The following is a 17,678-nucleotide window of genomic DNA, read 5'->3' as shown; positions in this document are numbered from 1 at the left end:
GAGGCTTTATGGGTGGAACTGAGGTATAAGAAAGGTATGACCACATTAATGGGGCTATATTACAGACTACCCAACTGTCCAGTGGATTTAGAGGAAACAATTTGTAGAGAACACGTAAAAAAGAAATCAGGAGGGCTAAAAGAAGACATGAGGTTTCCCTAACAGACAAGGTGAAGGAGAATCCCGATTGGCCCTCTGGAAGATCAGAATGTTAATCCATGTGTGGCATCAAAAGACATGGGAAGATCTTAAATTGATTTTTTTTTGCATCTGTATTTACTCGGGAGATGGACACAGAGTCTATAGAAGTGAGGCAAAGCAGCAGGGAGGTCATAGACCCTCTACAGATTACAGAGGAGGAGGTGTTTACTGCCCTGAGGCAAATCCCCAGAGCCTGAGAAGTTGTTCCCTTGGACCCAGTGGGAGGCAAGTCCAGAAATTGTCATGACCTAAACAGAGATAATTAAATCATTCTTAGTGACAGGTGAGGTAGCAGAGGATTGGAGAATAGCTAATGTTATTTCGCTTTTGAAGAAAGGCTCTAAGAATAAACCAGGAAATTATAGTCTGGTGAACCTGAGATCTGTAGAGGACAAGTTATTGGAAGTTGTTTGAAGGGACCAGATATGTGAGTATTTGGATAGACAGGGATTGCTCAGGGATAGTTAGCATGGCTTCATGTGTAGTAGGTCTAAGAGAGTTTTTTTGAGGAAATTACCAGGAACGGTGATGAAGGCAAGGCAATGGATGTTGCCTACATGGACTTAAGCAAGGCAGCTAACAAAGTCCTGCATGGGAGGCTGATGAAGAAGATTCAGTCACTTGGCATTGAAGGTGAGGTAGTAAATTTGATTAGACATTGGCTTTGATGGAGAAGCCAGAGAGTGGGAGTAGATGGTTGCCTCTCTGACTGGAGGCCTGGGACTAGTGCAGTGGTGCTGGGTCTGTTGTTGTTTGTCATGTATATCAACGATCTGGATGATGTCAATGTATGTGATCTCATTCAGCAAATAAATGAATGACACCAGGATTGGGGTGCAGTGGACAGCGAGGAAGATCATCAAAGCTTGCAGTGGGATCTGGACCAGCTGGAAAAATTGGCAGATGGGATTTCATGCAGGCAAGATTAAGGTGTTGCTCTTTGGTGGACCAACCAGGGTAGGTCTGACACAGTGAACTGCAGGGCACTGTGGAGTGCTGTCAAACAAAGGGATCTGGGAATACAGATCCATAATTTATTGAAAGCGGTGTCACAGGTCATTAAGAAAAGTTTTGGCATCTATAGGAGGGCCTGATGAAGGGTCTCAGTCTGAATCGTTGACTGTTTATTCCCTTCCATTGCTGGTCCCTGACATGCTGTGCATGTTGCTTTGTGAGACAAGGTTTATTTTACACAGAGTGGTGGGTTCCTGGCCCACCCTGCCAGTGCTGCTGATGGAAGCAGATATGATATGATTAAGCGGCATTTAGACAGAGACATGAGAGATATGGATCATGTGTAGGCAGATGGGATTGGTTTAAATTAGCATCATTGTTGGCACAGACATTCATATTGAGAGCTCTAGAATATAAATCAAGGGTGTAATGCTGAGGCTTTATAAGGCATTGGTCAGACCACATTTGGAATATTGTGAGCAGTTTTGGGTCCCTTATCTCAGAAGGGATATGTGGCATTGGGCAGAGTCCAGAGAAGGCTCATGAGAATGATCTTAGGAATGAAAGGGTTAACGTATGATGAGCATTTGATGTTTCTTGCCCTGTACTCACTGGAGTTCAGAAAATGAGGAGGGGTCTCCTTGAAACCTTTCAAATATTGAAAGGCCTAGATAGAGTGGGTATGGAGAGGATCTACAACCAGAGGGCACAGCCTCAGGATAAAGGATGCCTCCTGAGAACAGAGCTAACAAGGAATTTCTTTAGCCAGGGTGTGGTGAGTCTGTGGAATTCATTGCCACAGACGGGGGCCAAGTTCTTGAGCAGTGAGGACGTCAAAGGTTTCGGGGAGAATGGAGTTGAGAGGGATAATAAATCAGCCATGATGGAATGCGCACAGTTTAGATAGGCCGAATGGCTTATTTTTGCATCTTTGTCTTGTATCTCACGAGTGCAATGGGTGAAAGGCCTGTCCTTGTACTGCACTGCCCTGCATTCTGCCTTTCAGGATGAGTGACTTCCCAGAATCTGAATTATCAGGTGGCAGATTCTTAGCAGTGAATCCGACAGAATAAAGTCGGTTTCCTCCCACATTCCAATGTGTGGGCATGCGATGTTGGTGCAGGAAGCAAGGGGGTGCCCCCAGCACATCCTCAGACTGGTTTTGATCATTGACACAAACAACATGTTTCACTGCATGTTTTGATGTACTGGTAACAAGTAAAGCTAATCTTTAAAAATGTAGCTAATTTTTATTTTTGCCCCGGATTTATTTTTCCCTCCTCCCCACCCCCCCCCCCCCCAGCATTCCCTGCCTAGCTGTCGGAGATCCAGTTCGGACGCGGCCTATGGGACCACAGAGACAGCTAAAGCCCAGCGGGAGTGCCGGCTGCGCCCCCACTTCAGTGACCCGATGCCTGCCGATGCAGCGAAGCGGAAGCAACTGGAGATGAGGATTGCGGCGGCGGCCTGGGGCCTGGGGCAGAAACGAGGGCAGGACAAGGAAGGTGGTGGGTGTGAGTGTCGTATTGGGTACTCCAGATCGCGGCCAGCCCTCACACAGCGGGGAAGGAGGAGCTCAGGAATCCAGGACAACCCTCTGGCCCTCTGGTGCAATACAAGGGAGAGCCGTACGTCCTTTGGATAAGGAAATCCACCCCAGTCATACAGCATTCTTCATTGCAACCCATCCATGCACACCTAGCTGGTGTTGGTATTAGTAATTACTATTGTCACTATAGTCAATATTGGATTATTGCTAGCATATCAAAGACCCCACCCACCCTGCACATTCACTCTTCTCCCCCTCCCATCAGGCAGAAGATACAAAAACCTGAAAGCACGTACCACCAGTAGAATGGACCTCTTGTACGATAGATGGACTTCTGACCTCACAATCCACCTCGTTATGTTTTAGCATGGTGCTCAGCACTTTCCCTGTAGCTTTTCCACTTTATGCTGTGTTGTTACTTTTGTTTGGAGATAAAGCAGGGTAACAGGCCCTTCGGCCCAATGAGCCTGTGCTGCCCATTTACACCCATGTGACCAATTAACCTACTAACCCGTACAATATTGGAATGTGGGAGGAAACCCACTTGATCACAGGGAGAATGTACAAACTCCTTACAGACTGGATAGGAATTGAACCCGAGTTGCGGGCGCTATAATAGCATTATGTTAATCGCTACACTAATGTGCAGCCCCATGACATAATTTTACGTGTTCCACTAAATACACTGTGTAATGATCTGATCGGTATGATCAGTTTTCAAGACATGCTTTTGCCTGTATCTTGGTGCATGATAGACCAATTCCAAAATATGTACCAAGACATGGTTATGTGCCATCCAGGCAAATCATTCCATACATAAATACCTTGAGGCATTTCAAAGGGAAACAATGCAGAATGTCGACTCAGTGGCCACTTTATTAGTTACTTCCAGTACCTACTAAAGTGGTGACAGAGTGTGTGTTCATGGTCTTCTGCTGCTGTAGCCCACCCACATCGAATCTTAAAAGTGTGCGTTCAGAGATGCCCCTCTGCACACCACCGTGGTTATTTGAGTCACTGTCAGCTTGAACCAGTCTGCCATTCTCCTCTGACCTCTCTCATTAATAAGGTGTTTTCACCCACAGAACTGCCACTCACTGGATATTTATTGATTTTTGTGTCATTCCTTGTAAATTCTAGAGACTGCTGTGTAAAAATCCTAGGAGATAGCAGCTTCTGATACTCTGGCATCAACAATCATTCCACACTCAAAGGCATTTCTTACCCATTCTGATATTTGGTCTGAATAACAACTGAAGTTCTCGACCATGCCTTTACGCATTGTTGCTGCCATATGATTGGCTGATTTGATATTTACATTAACGAACAGGTGTACCTAATAAAGTGGCCTCTGAGTGTAATGTTACGGTTAAAAAGAAAGTGCAGTGCGGGTAGACGATAAGGTCTACCTGAGGTCATCCCATTTTTTGCTGTTTGGCCCATATCCCTTCAAACCTTTCCTATCCTTGTAACTGTCCAAATGTCTCTGGACATTGTAATTATACCCACCTCCGCCACTTCCTCTAGCAGCTCATTCCATGTGCCCACTACCTTCTGCATGGAAGAAGTTGCCCTTCAGGACCTTTTTAAATCCTTCCCCTCTCACATTAAACCTGTAGTTTTAGTCTCTCCTACCCTGGGGAAAATACTCTGTCCATTCGCCCTGCCTTTGTAAGCTTATACTTCAGCCTCCTATGCTCTACGGAGAAAAGTCCTAGCCTATCCGATCTTTCCTTACTTTTCCGTGACAGTAATATCCTCATAAATGTTTCTTTGCACCCTTTCCATTTTAGTAATGTTCTTCCTACAGAAGGACAACCAGAACTAGACCCAGTACTCCAAATGTGGCCTTACCAATATCGTGTACAGCTGGAGCATTTTGCCCCACTCATACCTGTTTCCATGCTGTCTAACTCTCTGACCCTATAATTCTAAACTCATGCTGCAGTGTTAAGACCAATGGCTTGACCGATGGACTCTAGTAGTTTAGCTGGCCACTGTAAATTGCCCATAGTGTGTAGGTGAGGGGTAGAATCTTGAGGCAGTTGATGGTTGTCACCTTGTCATAGTGGAGAGACTCTTGAGTTCCTGAGATTGATTCCGTTTGGAGCTTGACTCCTGGTAAGGTCACCCATGGAGGTAAGGTCAGGTGGGAGGCTCCAAAGAGCGATCCAACCAAAACCTCAGTGGTGGAGCTGGCAGAAGATGAAGACACATCACAATGGCAGTGAAGGTGAGGAAGGCTACAGCGGTGAAGGGTCCCCAGTTGTCTTGCACTCCGTGCCACTGGACCCTGATCCCATACTGTCAATGACTGTGGTGGCTGCCTGTGCATCTGCAGATTAAACAAAGTCATACACAGGCATTCTCCATTAAGGGAATAACCCTTTGGGAGAACATCACAACCCCGCCATGGACAGTCCCAAGCCTGAGTGTGAAAGGGGGAGGGTTCAGCATGGGGGGCTGGCAGCCCCATCCTCTAAAAACCCAAAGCTACAGAAATGTCAACAGAAGCCCCAAAAAGCCTCATCCCTGGGAGAGGAAGGATCTTCGCCTAGAAGACAAGATACACCTGGGGACAACTGAAAGACTGGCCCAGGAAAGAGGACTCTGAGCTACTGTCAGTGGCCTATGCCCCAGTAGGGGCAATGGGTTGAAGAAGAAGAATATGTTACTGGACCTGAGTGATCGCACTACTATCGATGGGGAAGAGAAAATGGAATTAAGTGTAGGATTAAAATGGATGGTTGGTGGTTGGCACAGACTCACTCAATGTGAGCCTCTTGTTTTTGGCTCAGAATTAGAGCTAGTGCCTAATTGTCCTTGAGTTACGTGGTTCAACCAATAAAATTTATGTGTGAAGGTCTCCTCACAGTACAGATGAGGGGAATTGGTAAATTGCAACAACTGAGCATCACAGAGGTATTCAGCATGAAACAATCCAACTGGTCCATGCTGACTGTGTTGCCCAGCAAGCCAAGCCTTCTCAATCTCTCTTTTTCATTAATATATCTAGATGGCTTTTAAATATTACTAATGTGCCCCCCTCAACCACTATTTCCAGTAGCTCATCCCAAATACACACCAGCTTTTTTTGTGAAGAAGCTGTCCCTGATGTCCCTTTTAAATTTCTTGCTTCTTACAGCACAGTACAGGCCTTTTGGTCCACAACGTTGCGCTGGCCGTTTAACCCACTCTAAGATCAATCTAAACCTTCCCTCCCACATAGCCCTCTATCTTTCTATCATCCATGTGCCTAACTAGGAATTTCTTAATTAAGAAACTGACAAAGGCATTCCACACACCTACCACACTCCATGTAAAAACACTTACCTCTGAAACCCCACCCCCCATACTTTAAAATGAAGCCCCCTTGTGTTAGCCATTTCTGCCCTGGTTAAAAGTCTTTGGCTATCCATTTGATCTTTGCCTCCTATCATCTTGTACACCTCTGCTCTCTTTTTTTTCTTTAGAGGCCCCTCCCCGTGAAAAGGATGCTTTGATTCGCTCTATGCCCTCGTGATCTTACATAGTACCTCTATCAGGTCATTCATCATTCTCCTGGGGATGAAGACCTAGACTACACAACATTCATTGTAACTCAGGCTCCCAAGTTCAGTCAACATCCTGGTAAATCTTTTCTACATTCTTTCTGGTTTATAACCATATAACAATCACAGCACAGAAACAGGCCATGTCGGCCCTTCTAGTCCATGCCGAACTCTTACTCTCACCTAGTCCCACCGACCTGCACTTAGCCCATAACCCTCCATTGCTTTCCTGTCCATATCTCTATCCAGTTTAACTTTAAACGACAACATCGAACCTGCCTCAACCACTCTTTCTGGGAGCTCATTCCACACAGCTACCACTCTCTGAGTAAGGAAATTCCCTCTCATGTTACCCCTAAACTTTTGCCCTTTAACTCTCAACTCATGTCCTCTTGTTTGAATCTTCCCCACTCTCAATGGAAAAAGCCTATCCACGTCAACTCTATCTATCCCCCTCATAATTTTAAATACCTCTATCAAGTCCCCCCTCAACCTTCTACGCTCGAAAAAATAAAGACCTAGCTTGTTCAACCTTTCTCTGTAACTTAGGAGATGAAACCCAGGCAACATTTTAGTAAATCTCTGTACTCTCTCAATTTTATTGACATCTTCCTATAATTCAGTGACCAGAATTGTACACAATACTCCAAATTTGGCCTCACCAATGCCTTATACGATTTCAACATTACATCCCAACTTCTATACTCAATTCTCTGATTTATAAAGGCCAGCATACCAAAAGCTTTCTTCATCACCCTATCCAGATGAGATTCCACCTTCAGGGAACTATGCACCGTTATTCCTAGATCCCTCTGTTCTACTGAATTCTTCAATGCCCTACCATTTACCATGTATGTCCTATTTTGATTAGTCCTACCAAAATGTAGCACCTCACATTTATCAGCATTAAACTCCATCTGCCATCTTTCAGCCCACTCTTCTAACTGGCCTAAATCTCTCTGCAAGCTTTGAAAACCTACTTCATTATCCACAATGCCACCTATCTTCTGCATACTTACTAATCCAATTTACCACCCTATCATCCAGATCATTAAATATATGACAAACAACATTGGACCCAGTACACATCCGTGAGGCACACTGTTAGACACCGTCCTCCAACCTAACACACAGTTATCCACCACTACTCTTTGGCGTCTCCCATCCAGCCACTGCTGAATCCATTTTACTACTTCGATATTAATGCCTAACGATTGAACCTTCCTAACTAACCTTCCGTGTGGATCCTTGTTCAAGGCCTTACTAAAGTCCATATAGACAACATCCACTGCTTTACCCTCGTCAACTTTCCTAGTAACCTCATCAAAAAATTCAATAAGATTCGTCAAACATGACCTTCCACGCACAAATCCATGTTGACTGTTCCTAATCAGACCCTGTCTATCCAGATAATTATATATACCATCCCTAAGAATACTTTCCATCAATTTACCCACCACTGACGTCAAACTCACAGGCCGATAATTGCTAGGTTTACTCTTAGAACAATGGAACAACATGACCAATACACCAATCCTCTGGCACCATCCCCGTTTCTAATAACATTTGAAATATTTCTGTCAGAACCCCTGCTATTTCCACACTAACTTCCCTCAAGGTCCTAGGGAATATCTTGTCCAGACCCAGAGGCTTATCCACTTTTATATTCCTTAAAAGCGCCAGTACTTCCTCTTCTTTAATCGTCATACTTTCCATAACTACCCTTCTTGTTTCCTTTACCTTACACAATTCAATATCCTTCTCCTTAGTGAATACTGAAGAAAAGGAATTGTTCAAAATCTCCCCCATCTCTTTTGGCTCCGCACATATCCATCCACTCTGATTCTCTAAGGGATCAATTTTATCCCTCACTATCCTTTTGCTATTAATATAACTGTAGAAACCCTTTGGATTTATTTTCACCCTATTTGCCAAAGCAGCCTCATATCTTCTTTTAGCTTTTCTAATCTCTTCCTTAAAGATTCTTTTTACATTCTTTATATTCACGAGCACCTCATTTACTCCAAGCTGCTTATATTTATTGTAGATCCCTCTCTTTTTCCGAACCAAGTTTCCAGAATCCCTTGAAAACCGTGGCTCTCTCAAACTTTTAACCTTTCCTTTCAACCTAACAGGAACATAAAGATCCTGTACCTTCAAAATTTCACCCCTTTAAGTGACCTCCATTCCTCTATTACATCCTTCCCATAAAATAAATTGTCCGAATCCACTCCTTCTGAACTTTTTCTCATCTCAAAGTTAGCCTTTCTCTAATCAAAAATCTCAACCCTGGGTTCAGTCCTATCCTTCTCCATAATTATTTTGAAGCTAATGGTATTGTGATCACTGGACCCCAAGTGCTCTCCAACACATACCTCCGTCACCTGCCCTATCTCATTCCCTAACTGGAGATCCAACACTGCCCCTTCTCTAGTTGGTACCTCTATGTATTGCTGCAAAAAACTATCTTGCACACATTTGACAAACTCCAAACCATCCAGCCCTTTTACAGAATGGGCTTCCCAGTCAATGTGTGGAAAATTAAAATCTCCCACAATCACAACCTTGTGCTTACTACAAATATCTGCTATCTCCTTACAAATTTGCTCTTCCAATTCTTGCTTCCCATTAGGTGGTCTATAATACACCCCTATAAGCGGCACTACACCTTTCCCATTCCTCAATTCCACCCAAATAGCCTCCCTGGACAAGTCCACTAATCTATCCTGCCAGAGCACCGCTGTTATATTTTCTCTGACAAGTAATGCAACACCTCCCCCTCTTGCCCCTCCTATTCTATCACACCTGAAGCAACGAAATCCAGGAATATTAAGTTGCCACTCACACCCCTCCTGCAACCATGTTTCACTAATAGCTACAACATCATATTTCCAAGTATCAATCCATGCTCTAAGCTCATCCACCTTTCTTACAATGCTCCTAGCATTAAAATAGATGCATTTAAGAAACTCTCCACCTCTTATTCTCTGTTTGTCCTTAATGGAGCAAACAACTTTGTTATCTTTTTCTTCCTTCTCCCCTACATCTTCGGTCTGAGTGCTCCGAATCTCTGTCTCCAGCCTATCCTCCCTCACACACTGTCTACTAGCTTTCTCTATTTGTGAACTAACCTCCTCTCTCCTAGTCTCTTCAATTTGATTCTCACCCCCCAACCATTCCAGTTTAACAATATCTTTCCAATAACAGGGTGACCAATACCTAAGTGCAGCCTTGTCAATATCTCATAACTGCAACAGAGCTGTCCAATCCCTATACTCAGTGCCCTGACAGATGAAGACCAAAGTGTTAAACACCTTCTTCAATACCTTATCCACATGATGCCACTTTCAGCGAACTATGCACTTGCACTCATCGGCCCTTCTATTTTGTAACACTCGTCAGGGCCCTACCATTCTTTGTATAAATCCTACCCTGTTTTGATCTCCCAAAATGCAAAACCTCACATTTACCTGGATTGAAAACCATTTGCTAATTCTACTCTCATACACCTAGCTGACCAAGATTCCCCTGTGGTTTTTCATAATCTTCTTCACAACAGTTCTATAACAACTATTTTAATATCATTTGCAAAATTAGTTAACATGCCTTGTCCATTCATGTCAGTAATTCATACAGTTCACACTTGTCCATTCGTCAGTAATTCATCCAGTTCACACTTGTCCATTCATCAGTAATTCATCCAGTTCACACTTGTCCATTCGTGTCAGTAATTCATCCAGTTCACACTTGTCCATTCATGTCAGTGATTCATCCAGTACACACTTGTCCATTCGTCAGTAATTCATCCAGTTCACACTTGTCCATTCGTGTCAGTAATTCATCCATTCACACTTGTCCATTCGTCAGTAATTCATCCAGTTCACACTTGTCTATTCGTCAGTAATTCATCCAGTTCACACTTGTCCATTCGTGTCAGTAATTCATCCAGTTCACACGTCCATTCGTTAGTAATTCATCCAGTACAAATTTACCTATTTGAGTCAGTAATTCATCAAGTTCACACTTGTCCATTTGTGTCAGTAATTCATCCAGTTCACACTTGTCCATTCGTCAGTAATTCATCCAGTTCACACTTGTCCATTCATCAGTAATTCATCCAGTTCACACTTGTCCATTCGTGTCAGTAATTCATCCAGTTCACACTTGTCCATTCCTGTCAGTAATTCATCCAGTTCACACTTGTCTATTCCTGTCAGTAATTCATCCAGTACACACTTGTCCATTCGTCAGTAATTCATCCAGTTCACTCTTGACAATCGTGTCAGTAGTTCATCCAGTTCACACTTGTCCATTCGTGTCAGTAATTCATTCAGTACACACTTATCCATTCGCGTCAGTATTTCATCCAGTTCACACTTGTCCATTTGTGTCAATAATTCATCCAGTTCACACTTGTTCATTCGTGTCCGTAATTCATCCAGTTCACACTTGTCCATTCGTGTCAGTAATTCATCCAGTACACACTTGTCCATTCGTCAGTAATTCATCCAGTTCACTCTTGACAATCGTGTCAGTAATTCATCCAGTTCACACTTGTCCACTCATGTCAGTAATTCATCCAGTACACACTTGTCCATTCGTCAGTAATTCATCCAGTTCACTCTTGTCCATTCGTGTCAGTAATTCATCCAGTTCACACTTGTCCATTCCTGTCAGTAATTCATCCAGTTCACACTTGTCTATTCCTGTCAGTAATTCATCCAGTACACACTTGTCCATTCGTCAGTAATTCATCCAGTTCACTCTTGTCCATTCGTGTCAGTAATTCATCCAGTTCACACTTGTCCATTCCTGTCAGTAATTCATCCAGTTCACACTTGTCTATTCCTGTCAGTAATTCATCCAGTACACACTTGTCCATTCGTCAGTAATTCATCCAGTTCACTCTTGTCCATTCGTGTCAGTAATTCATCCAGTTCACACTTGTCCATTCCTGTCAGTAATTCATCCAGTTCACACTTGTCTATTCCTGTCAGTAATTCATCCAGTACACACTTGTCCATTCGTCAGTAATTCATCCAGTTCACTCTTGACAATCGTGTCAGTAGTTCATCCAGTTCACACTTGTCCATTCGTGTCAGTAATTCATCCAGTGCACACTTGTCCATTCATGTCAGTAATTCATCCAGTTCATACTTGTTCATTCGTGTCAGTAATTCATCCAGTTCACACGTGTCCATTCATCAGTGATTCATCCAGTACAAACTTGTCCAATCGTCAGTAATTTATCCAGTTCACACGTCCGTTCGTCAGTAATTCATCCAGTTCACACTTGTCCATTCGTGTCAGTAATTCATCCAGTACAAACGTCCAATCATCAGTAATTCATCCAGTTCACACTTGTCCAGTTGTGTCAGTAATTCATCCAGTTCACACTTGTCCATTCATGTCAGTAATTCATCCAGTGCACACTTGTCCATTTGTCAGTAATTCATCCAGTTCACACTTGTCCAGTTGTGTCAGTAATTCATCCAGTTCACACTTGTCCATTCATGTCAGTAATTCATCCAGTTCACACTTGTCCATTCATCCATACAGTTGTTATGGGGGATTTCAACATGCAGGTAGACTGGAAGAATCAGGTTGGTACTGGACCCCAAGAAAAGGAGTTTGTGGAGTCCCTCCGAGATGGATTCTTAGAACAGCTTGTACTGGAGCCTACCAGAGAGAAGGCAATTCTAGATTTAGTGTTGTGCAATGAACCAGATTTGATCAGGGACCTCGAGGTAAAGGACCTATTAGGAGGTAGTGACCATAATATGATAAATTTTAATCTACAAATTGAGAGGGAGAAGGGAAAATTGGAAGTGTCAGTATTACAGTTGAACAAAGGGAACTATGGAGCTATGAGGGAGGAGCTGGCCAAAGTTCAATGGAACAATACCCTAGCAGGGATGACAGTGGAATAACAATGGCAGGTATTTCTGGGGAAAATGCAGAAGTTGCAGGATCAGTTCATTCCAAAGAGGAAGAAAGATCCTAAGGGGAGGCCGTGGCTGACAAGGGAAGTAAAGGACAGTATAAAAATAAAAGAGAAGAAGTATAACATAGCAAAGATGAGTGGGAAACTTTTAGAAAGCAACAGAAGATAACTAAAAAGGCAATACGCGGAGAAAAAATTAGGTACGAAGGTAAACTAGCCAAGAATATGAAAGAGGATAGTAAAAGCTTCTTTAGGTATGTGAAAAGGAAAAAAAATAGTTAAGACCAAAATCTGGTCCTTGAAGACAGAAACGGGTGAATTTATTATGGGGAACAAGGAAATGGCAGACGAGTTGAACAGGTACTTTGGATCTGTCTTCACTAGGGAAGACACAAACAATCTCCCAGATATAATAGTGGCCAGAGGACCTAGGGTAATGGATGAACTGAAGGAAATTTATATTAGGCAGGAAATTGTGTTGGACAGACTGTTGGGTCTGAAGGCTGATAAGTCCCCGGGACCTGATGGTCTGCATCCCAGGGTACTTAAGGAGGTGGCTTTAGAAATCATGGACGCATTGGTAATCATTTTCCAGTGTTCTATAGATTCAGGATCAGTTCCTGTGGATTGGAGGGTGGCTAATGTTGTCCCACTTTTCAAGAAAGGAGGGAGAGAGAAAACAGGGATTTATAGACTGGTTAGCCTGACGTCAAGTGGTGGGAAAGATGCTGGAGTCAATTATAAAAGATGAAATTATGACACATTTGGATAGCAGTAACAGGATAGGTCCGAGTCAGCATGGATTTATGAAGGGGAAATCGTACTTGACTAATCTTCTGGAATTTTTGAGGATGTAACTATGAAAATGGACAAGGGATAAGTCCTACATAGGAGATTAGTGGGCAAAATTAGGGCACATGGTTTTGGGGGCAGAGTACTGACATGGATTGAAAATTGGCTGGCTGATAAGGAAACAAAGAGTAGTGATTAACGGGTCCCTTTCAGGATGGCAGGCGGTGACCGGTGCAGTACCGCAGGGTTCAGTGCTGGGATCACAGCTGTTTACAATATACATTAATGATTTAGATGAAGGGATTAAAAGTAACATTAGCAAATTTGCAGATGACAGAAAGCTGAGTGACAGTGTGAAATGTGAGGAGAATGTTATGAGAATGCAGAGTGACTTGGACAGGCTGGGTGAGTGGGCAGATGCATGGCAGATGCAGTTTAATGTGGATAAATGTGAGGTTATCCACTTGGGTGGAAGAACAGGAAGGTAGATTATTATCTAAATGGAAAGTTAGGAAAAGGGGAAGTACAACAAGATCTAGGTGTTCTTGTACATCAGTCACTGAAAGCAAGCAGGCAGTGAAGAAAGTTAATGGCAGGCTGGCCTTCATAACAAGGGGAGTTGAGTATAGGAGCAAAGAGGTCCTTCTGCAGCTGTACTGGGCCCTGGTGAGACCACACCTGGAGTATTGTATGCAGTTTTGGTCTCCAAATTTGAGGAAGGACATTCTTGCTATTGAGGGAGTGCAGCATAGGTTCACAAGGTTAATTCCCGGGATGGCGGGACTGTAATATATTGAACGACTGGAGTGACTGGGCTTGTATACACTGGAATTTAGAAGGATGAGAGGGGATCCGATTGAAACATATAAGATTATTAAGGGATTGGACACGCTAGAGGCAGGAAGCATGTTCCCACTGATTGGTGAGTCCAGAACCAGAGGCCACAGTTTAAGAATAAAGGGTAGGCCATTTAGAACAGAGTTGAGGAAAAACTTTTTCACCCAGAGTGTGGTGGATACGTGGAATGCTCTGCCCCATAAGGCAGTGGAGGCCAAGTCTCTGGATGCTTTCAAGAAAGAGATGGATAAAGCTCTTAAAGATAGCAGAATCAAAAGTTATGGGGATAAGGCAGGAACTGGATACTAATTGTGGATGATCAGCCATGATCACAGTGAATGGCGGTGCCGGCTCGAAGGGCCAAATGGCCTACTCCTGCAACTATTGTCTATTGTCAGTAATTCATCCAGTACCACTACACCGTTATCATCAAAGGGATCGGCAGGGTAAATTCCAAGAGTCAGAGTCATAGAGCACTATAGTGTAGAAATAGGCCCTTCAGTCATCTAGTCAGTGCCAAATTGTCCCATTGCCCCACACCTGGACCACGGACTTCAATATGCCTCCTATCAGTGTACTTATCCAAACTTCTCCTAAATGCTGCAATCAAACCTGTATCCACTGGCAACTCATTTTACCCTCTGAGTGAAGAAATACCCCCCTCAGGTTCCCCTTAAATATTTCACTTTTCACCTTTAACCTGTGATCTTTAGTTCTAGTCTCTGGGGGAATCCACTTAAAAAGTCGATAACCGATGGATAAATGTAAGTGGCTACTTAACTGAGATTTCTTCACTCAGTGCATGGTGAATCTTTGGAGTTCTTTGTCCTAGAGTGCTGTGGCATTTAAATTCTTTCAGTACAATTTTGACACAAGGAGAAGTGAAAAATGGGCAGGAAAATCTGTGGAGAATAAACTGTGATTATGTGAAGTGTCTCCGGTGTGAATGGTTGATTCCCATATGTGTTGCTGGGTTCTTGAGGTTGGTAGAGGAGGGACTGAAGTTTATAAAATTATGAGGAGCATAGATAAAACCTCAGTCATTCTGCTAGCATAGGGAGGTAAAACAGATCATATAAAGATTAACATTATTTGTCACATGTACAGCAAATGCATTGTTTTGTGTTAACCAACACAGTCTGAGTATGTATTGGGGGCAGCCCACAAGCGTTGCTATGCTTGCAGTGCCAGTATAGTGTGCACACAACTTAGTAACCATATGTCTTTGGAATGTGGGAGGAAACCAGAGCACCCGGAGAAGCCCCACGTGGTCACGAGGAGAATGTACAAATTCCTTACAGGCAGCAGTAGGAATTGAACACAGATCGCTCGTGTTGTAATGCATTACACTTGCCACTACCCTACCCTGACACCATCTGGCCCGAAGTGAGAGAGGGAAAATGTAAAGGGGATGAGCTGCCAGAGCACATAGTGGTGGCTGATACAATTACAAGGTTTAAAAACCATTTGGACAGGTACATGGATAGCAACAGTTTAGAGGGATATGAGCCAAATACAGGTACCTGAGACTAGCTCAGATAGGCACTTTGATCGGGATGGACAAGTTGGGCCAAAGGACCCGTGTCCATGCTGTACAACTCTATGCTCCCAGCAGATAGGGGGAAGAAATTATCTGATTAGTGAATGGGAAACTCAATAGAAATATATAAAATAGAGGGTTGGAGAAAGCCCAGGGAGTAGTTTTCATGACTAATTACTTTGCTTAGTGAGTGATTACAGCTGGATATATCTCCTGGGTATTTGATTGTAACATAACCTGCATTCTTATCTAAAGGATTCCCAGTTGCTACCTATCAGCACGGTTTACACGATCGCTTTACAGTGCCAGCGATCCCTGTGACCACGTGGGTTTCCTCTGTGTGCTCTGCTTCCTCCCACCTCCCAAAGAGGTACGGTTAGCGTTAGTAAGCTGTGAGCATGCTACATGGGTGCTGGCCACAAGCACTTTTGAGCTACCTCCTGCACAATCCTCGCTGATTTCATTTGATGCATTGCACTGTATGTGGTGACAAAAAAAACTAATCTTTAAGACAAAGATTAATCTTTATTCGGTGAAGCCCCTCACTGGTACTTCACGTTGGTGCAGGATATTATTTCAAGATGCTTGTGTCTTGGTGAGCTTTCGTATCCTGGGACAGTATGCTTCAGCACTCTCAGAAAGCCTCCGCTTCAGCACTGCCAGAGAGACTCTGCTTCAGACACAAATTATAAGGCTCCAGGTTACTGAGTAGTGATACTTCCCACCAGCATCTTTCTCATGATATGTGGTAAGTCCTGTAATTATTGCCCATCCTTATTTTCCTTGGAGTCTACACATTCCATAGCTGGTAAGTGGTTTATTATTGTCACATGTAATGAAATACAGTTTTAACTGCCATACCACACATAATTACATTGAGGTTGTACTCAAGAGAAATCACTTGATAGAGGTGTACAAGATGATAAGAGGCACAGATCGAGTGGACAGTCACAGACCCCTTCCCAGGGTGGGGATAGCCAGTATTTTAAGGTGATTGCAGCAAAGTAGAGGGAAGTTCTTTATCAGAGTGGTGGGTATGTGGAATGCTCTGCCAGGGGTGGTGGTAGAGGCAGATACATTAGGGTATTTACTAAACTCTTTGATAGGCACATGTATGATAGAAAAATAGAGGGATATAGAAGGAAAGAGTTTGTTTGAATTTAGAGTACGTTAAGTGGTTGCTACAACGTCATGGGCCAAAGGGCCTGTACTGTGCTGTGGTGTTCTGTTTTCTAAAAGGAAATCAACAACTGAATGCAGAATATAGTATCAAACTTACAGAGAAAGTGTAGGCAGATGACAAGGTGTAAGGATCACAATGAGGTACAGTAAATTGGGAGGTCGAGAGGTAAGGTTAGCCTAGCATAAGAAGTTAGTGTACAAGACGTCCAGTCAAGAGTCTAATAACATTGAAGTAAGAAAGGCAAGTATGAAACAGTTACAGCTGAACGTCAGTATGATTGTTCTGTGGGAACAGTTCTTTTAAGCAGCAATGTTTAATCAGATAAACTTAAATGAATATCAACATACTGCAGACGCAGGAAGATCTGAAACAGAAAGAAAAAATTCTGGAAAATCTCAGCAGGTCAGACAGCATAGATGGAGAGAAAAGCAGTCAATTGAAGATGCTGAAGGAACTCAGCAGCTCAGGTTGCATCTGTGGAGGGAAACGGACAGTTGAGGTTTCAGGTCAAGACCCTGTGTCAGTGCAGACTCCTGATGCAAGGTCATTTTCCTCTATAGATGCTGACTGACCTGTTGAGTTCTCCCAGCATCTTTTACATTGCTCCAGATTCCAGAGGATCAAGGACAGCTTCTGTCCCAGCATGTCAAGTAGTGTCTGTGGAAAGGAATAAAGTGTTGACACTTTGGGCTGAGGTGTCCTGATGAAGGGTCATGAAATTTATTCTTTTCCCGCAGCAGTACTGCAAGACATAAAGATTACGTTAAGCTACAAAACTAACTAATGTTAAAGACGAACTATTAGGTAGCATTCATGGGTTGATGAACTGTTCAGAAATCTGATGGCGGAGAGGAAGAAAGTTGTTCTGAAAACATTGCCTGTGGGTCTATGGGCTCTTGTACCCCCTTCCCCCCCCCCCATGGTAGTAATGAGAAGAAGACATATACCGAACGGTGAGGATGTTTAATGATGCGTTGCCACCTTCCGGAGACTCCACCTCTTGAAGATGTCCTGGATGGCAGGGAAGGTTGTTCCCATGATAGAGCTGGCTGAGATAGCAACCCTCTGTAGCCTCTTGTGATCCTGTACTTTGGAGCCTCCATACCAAATGATGATGCAACAGGACA

The 17,678-nt window shown here is 43.3% G+C and overlaps 1 protein-coding gene across 6 annotated transcripts in view; it reads left to right on the top strand.

Annotated features, from left to right (window-relative positions):
- Nucleotides 1-17,678, top strand: part of si:dkey-91i10.2 (uncharacterized protein LOC555224 homolog) — a 214,629-nt gene that overhangs the window by 177,390 nt on the left and 19,561 nt on the right. For all 6 annotated transcript variants that reach the window (XM_063051340.1, XM_063051344.1, XM_063051339.1 and 3 more), the window contains one exon: nt 2,459-2,669. In XM_063051340.1, the coding sequence (XP_062907410.1) occupies nt 2,459-2,669 (211 nt within the window). The remainder of the gene's footprint in view (nt 1-2,458; nt 2,670-17,678) is intronic.

This window comes from Mobula hypostoma, chromosome 6 (genome assembly GCF_963921235.1).
Source record: "Mobula hypostoma chromosome 6, sMobHyp1.1, whole genome shotgun sequence".
NCBI lineage: Eukaryota > Metazoa > Chordata > Chondrichthyes > Myliobatiformes > Myliobatidae > Mobula > Mobula hypostoma.
The sequence above is the reverse complement of the archived record's forward strand: the minus strand, read 5'-3'. Positions and strand labels throughout refer to the sequence as shown.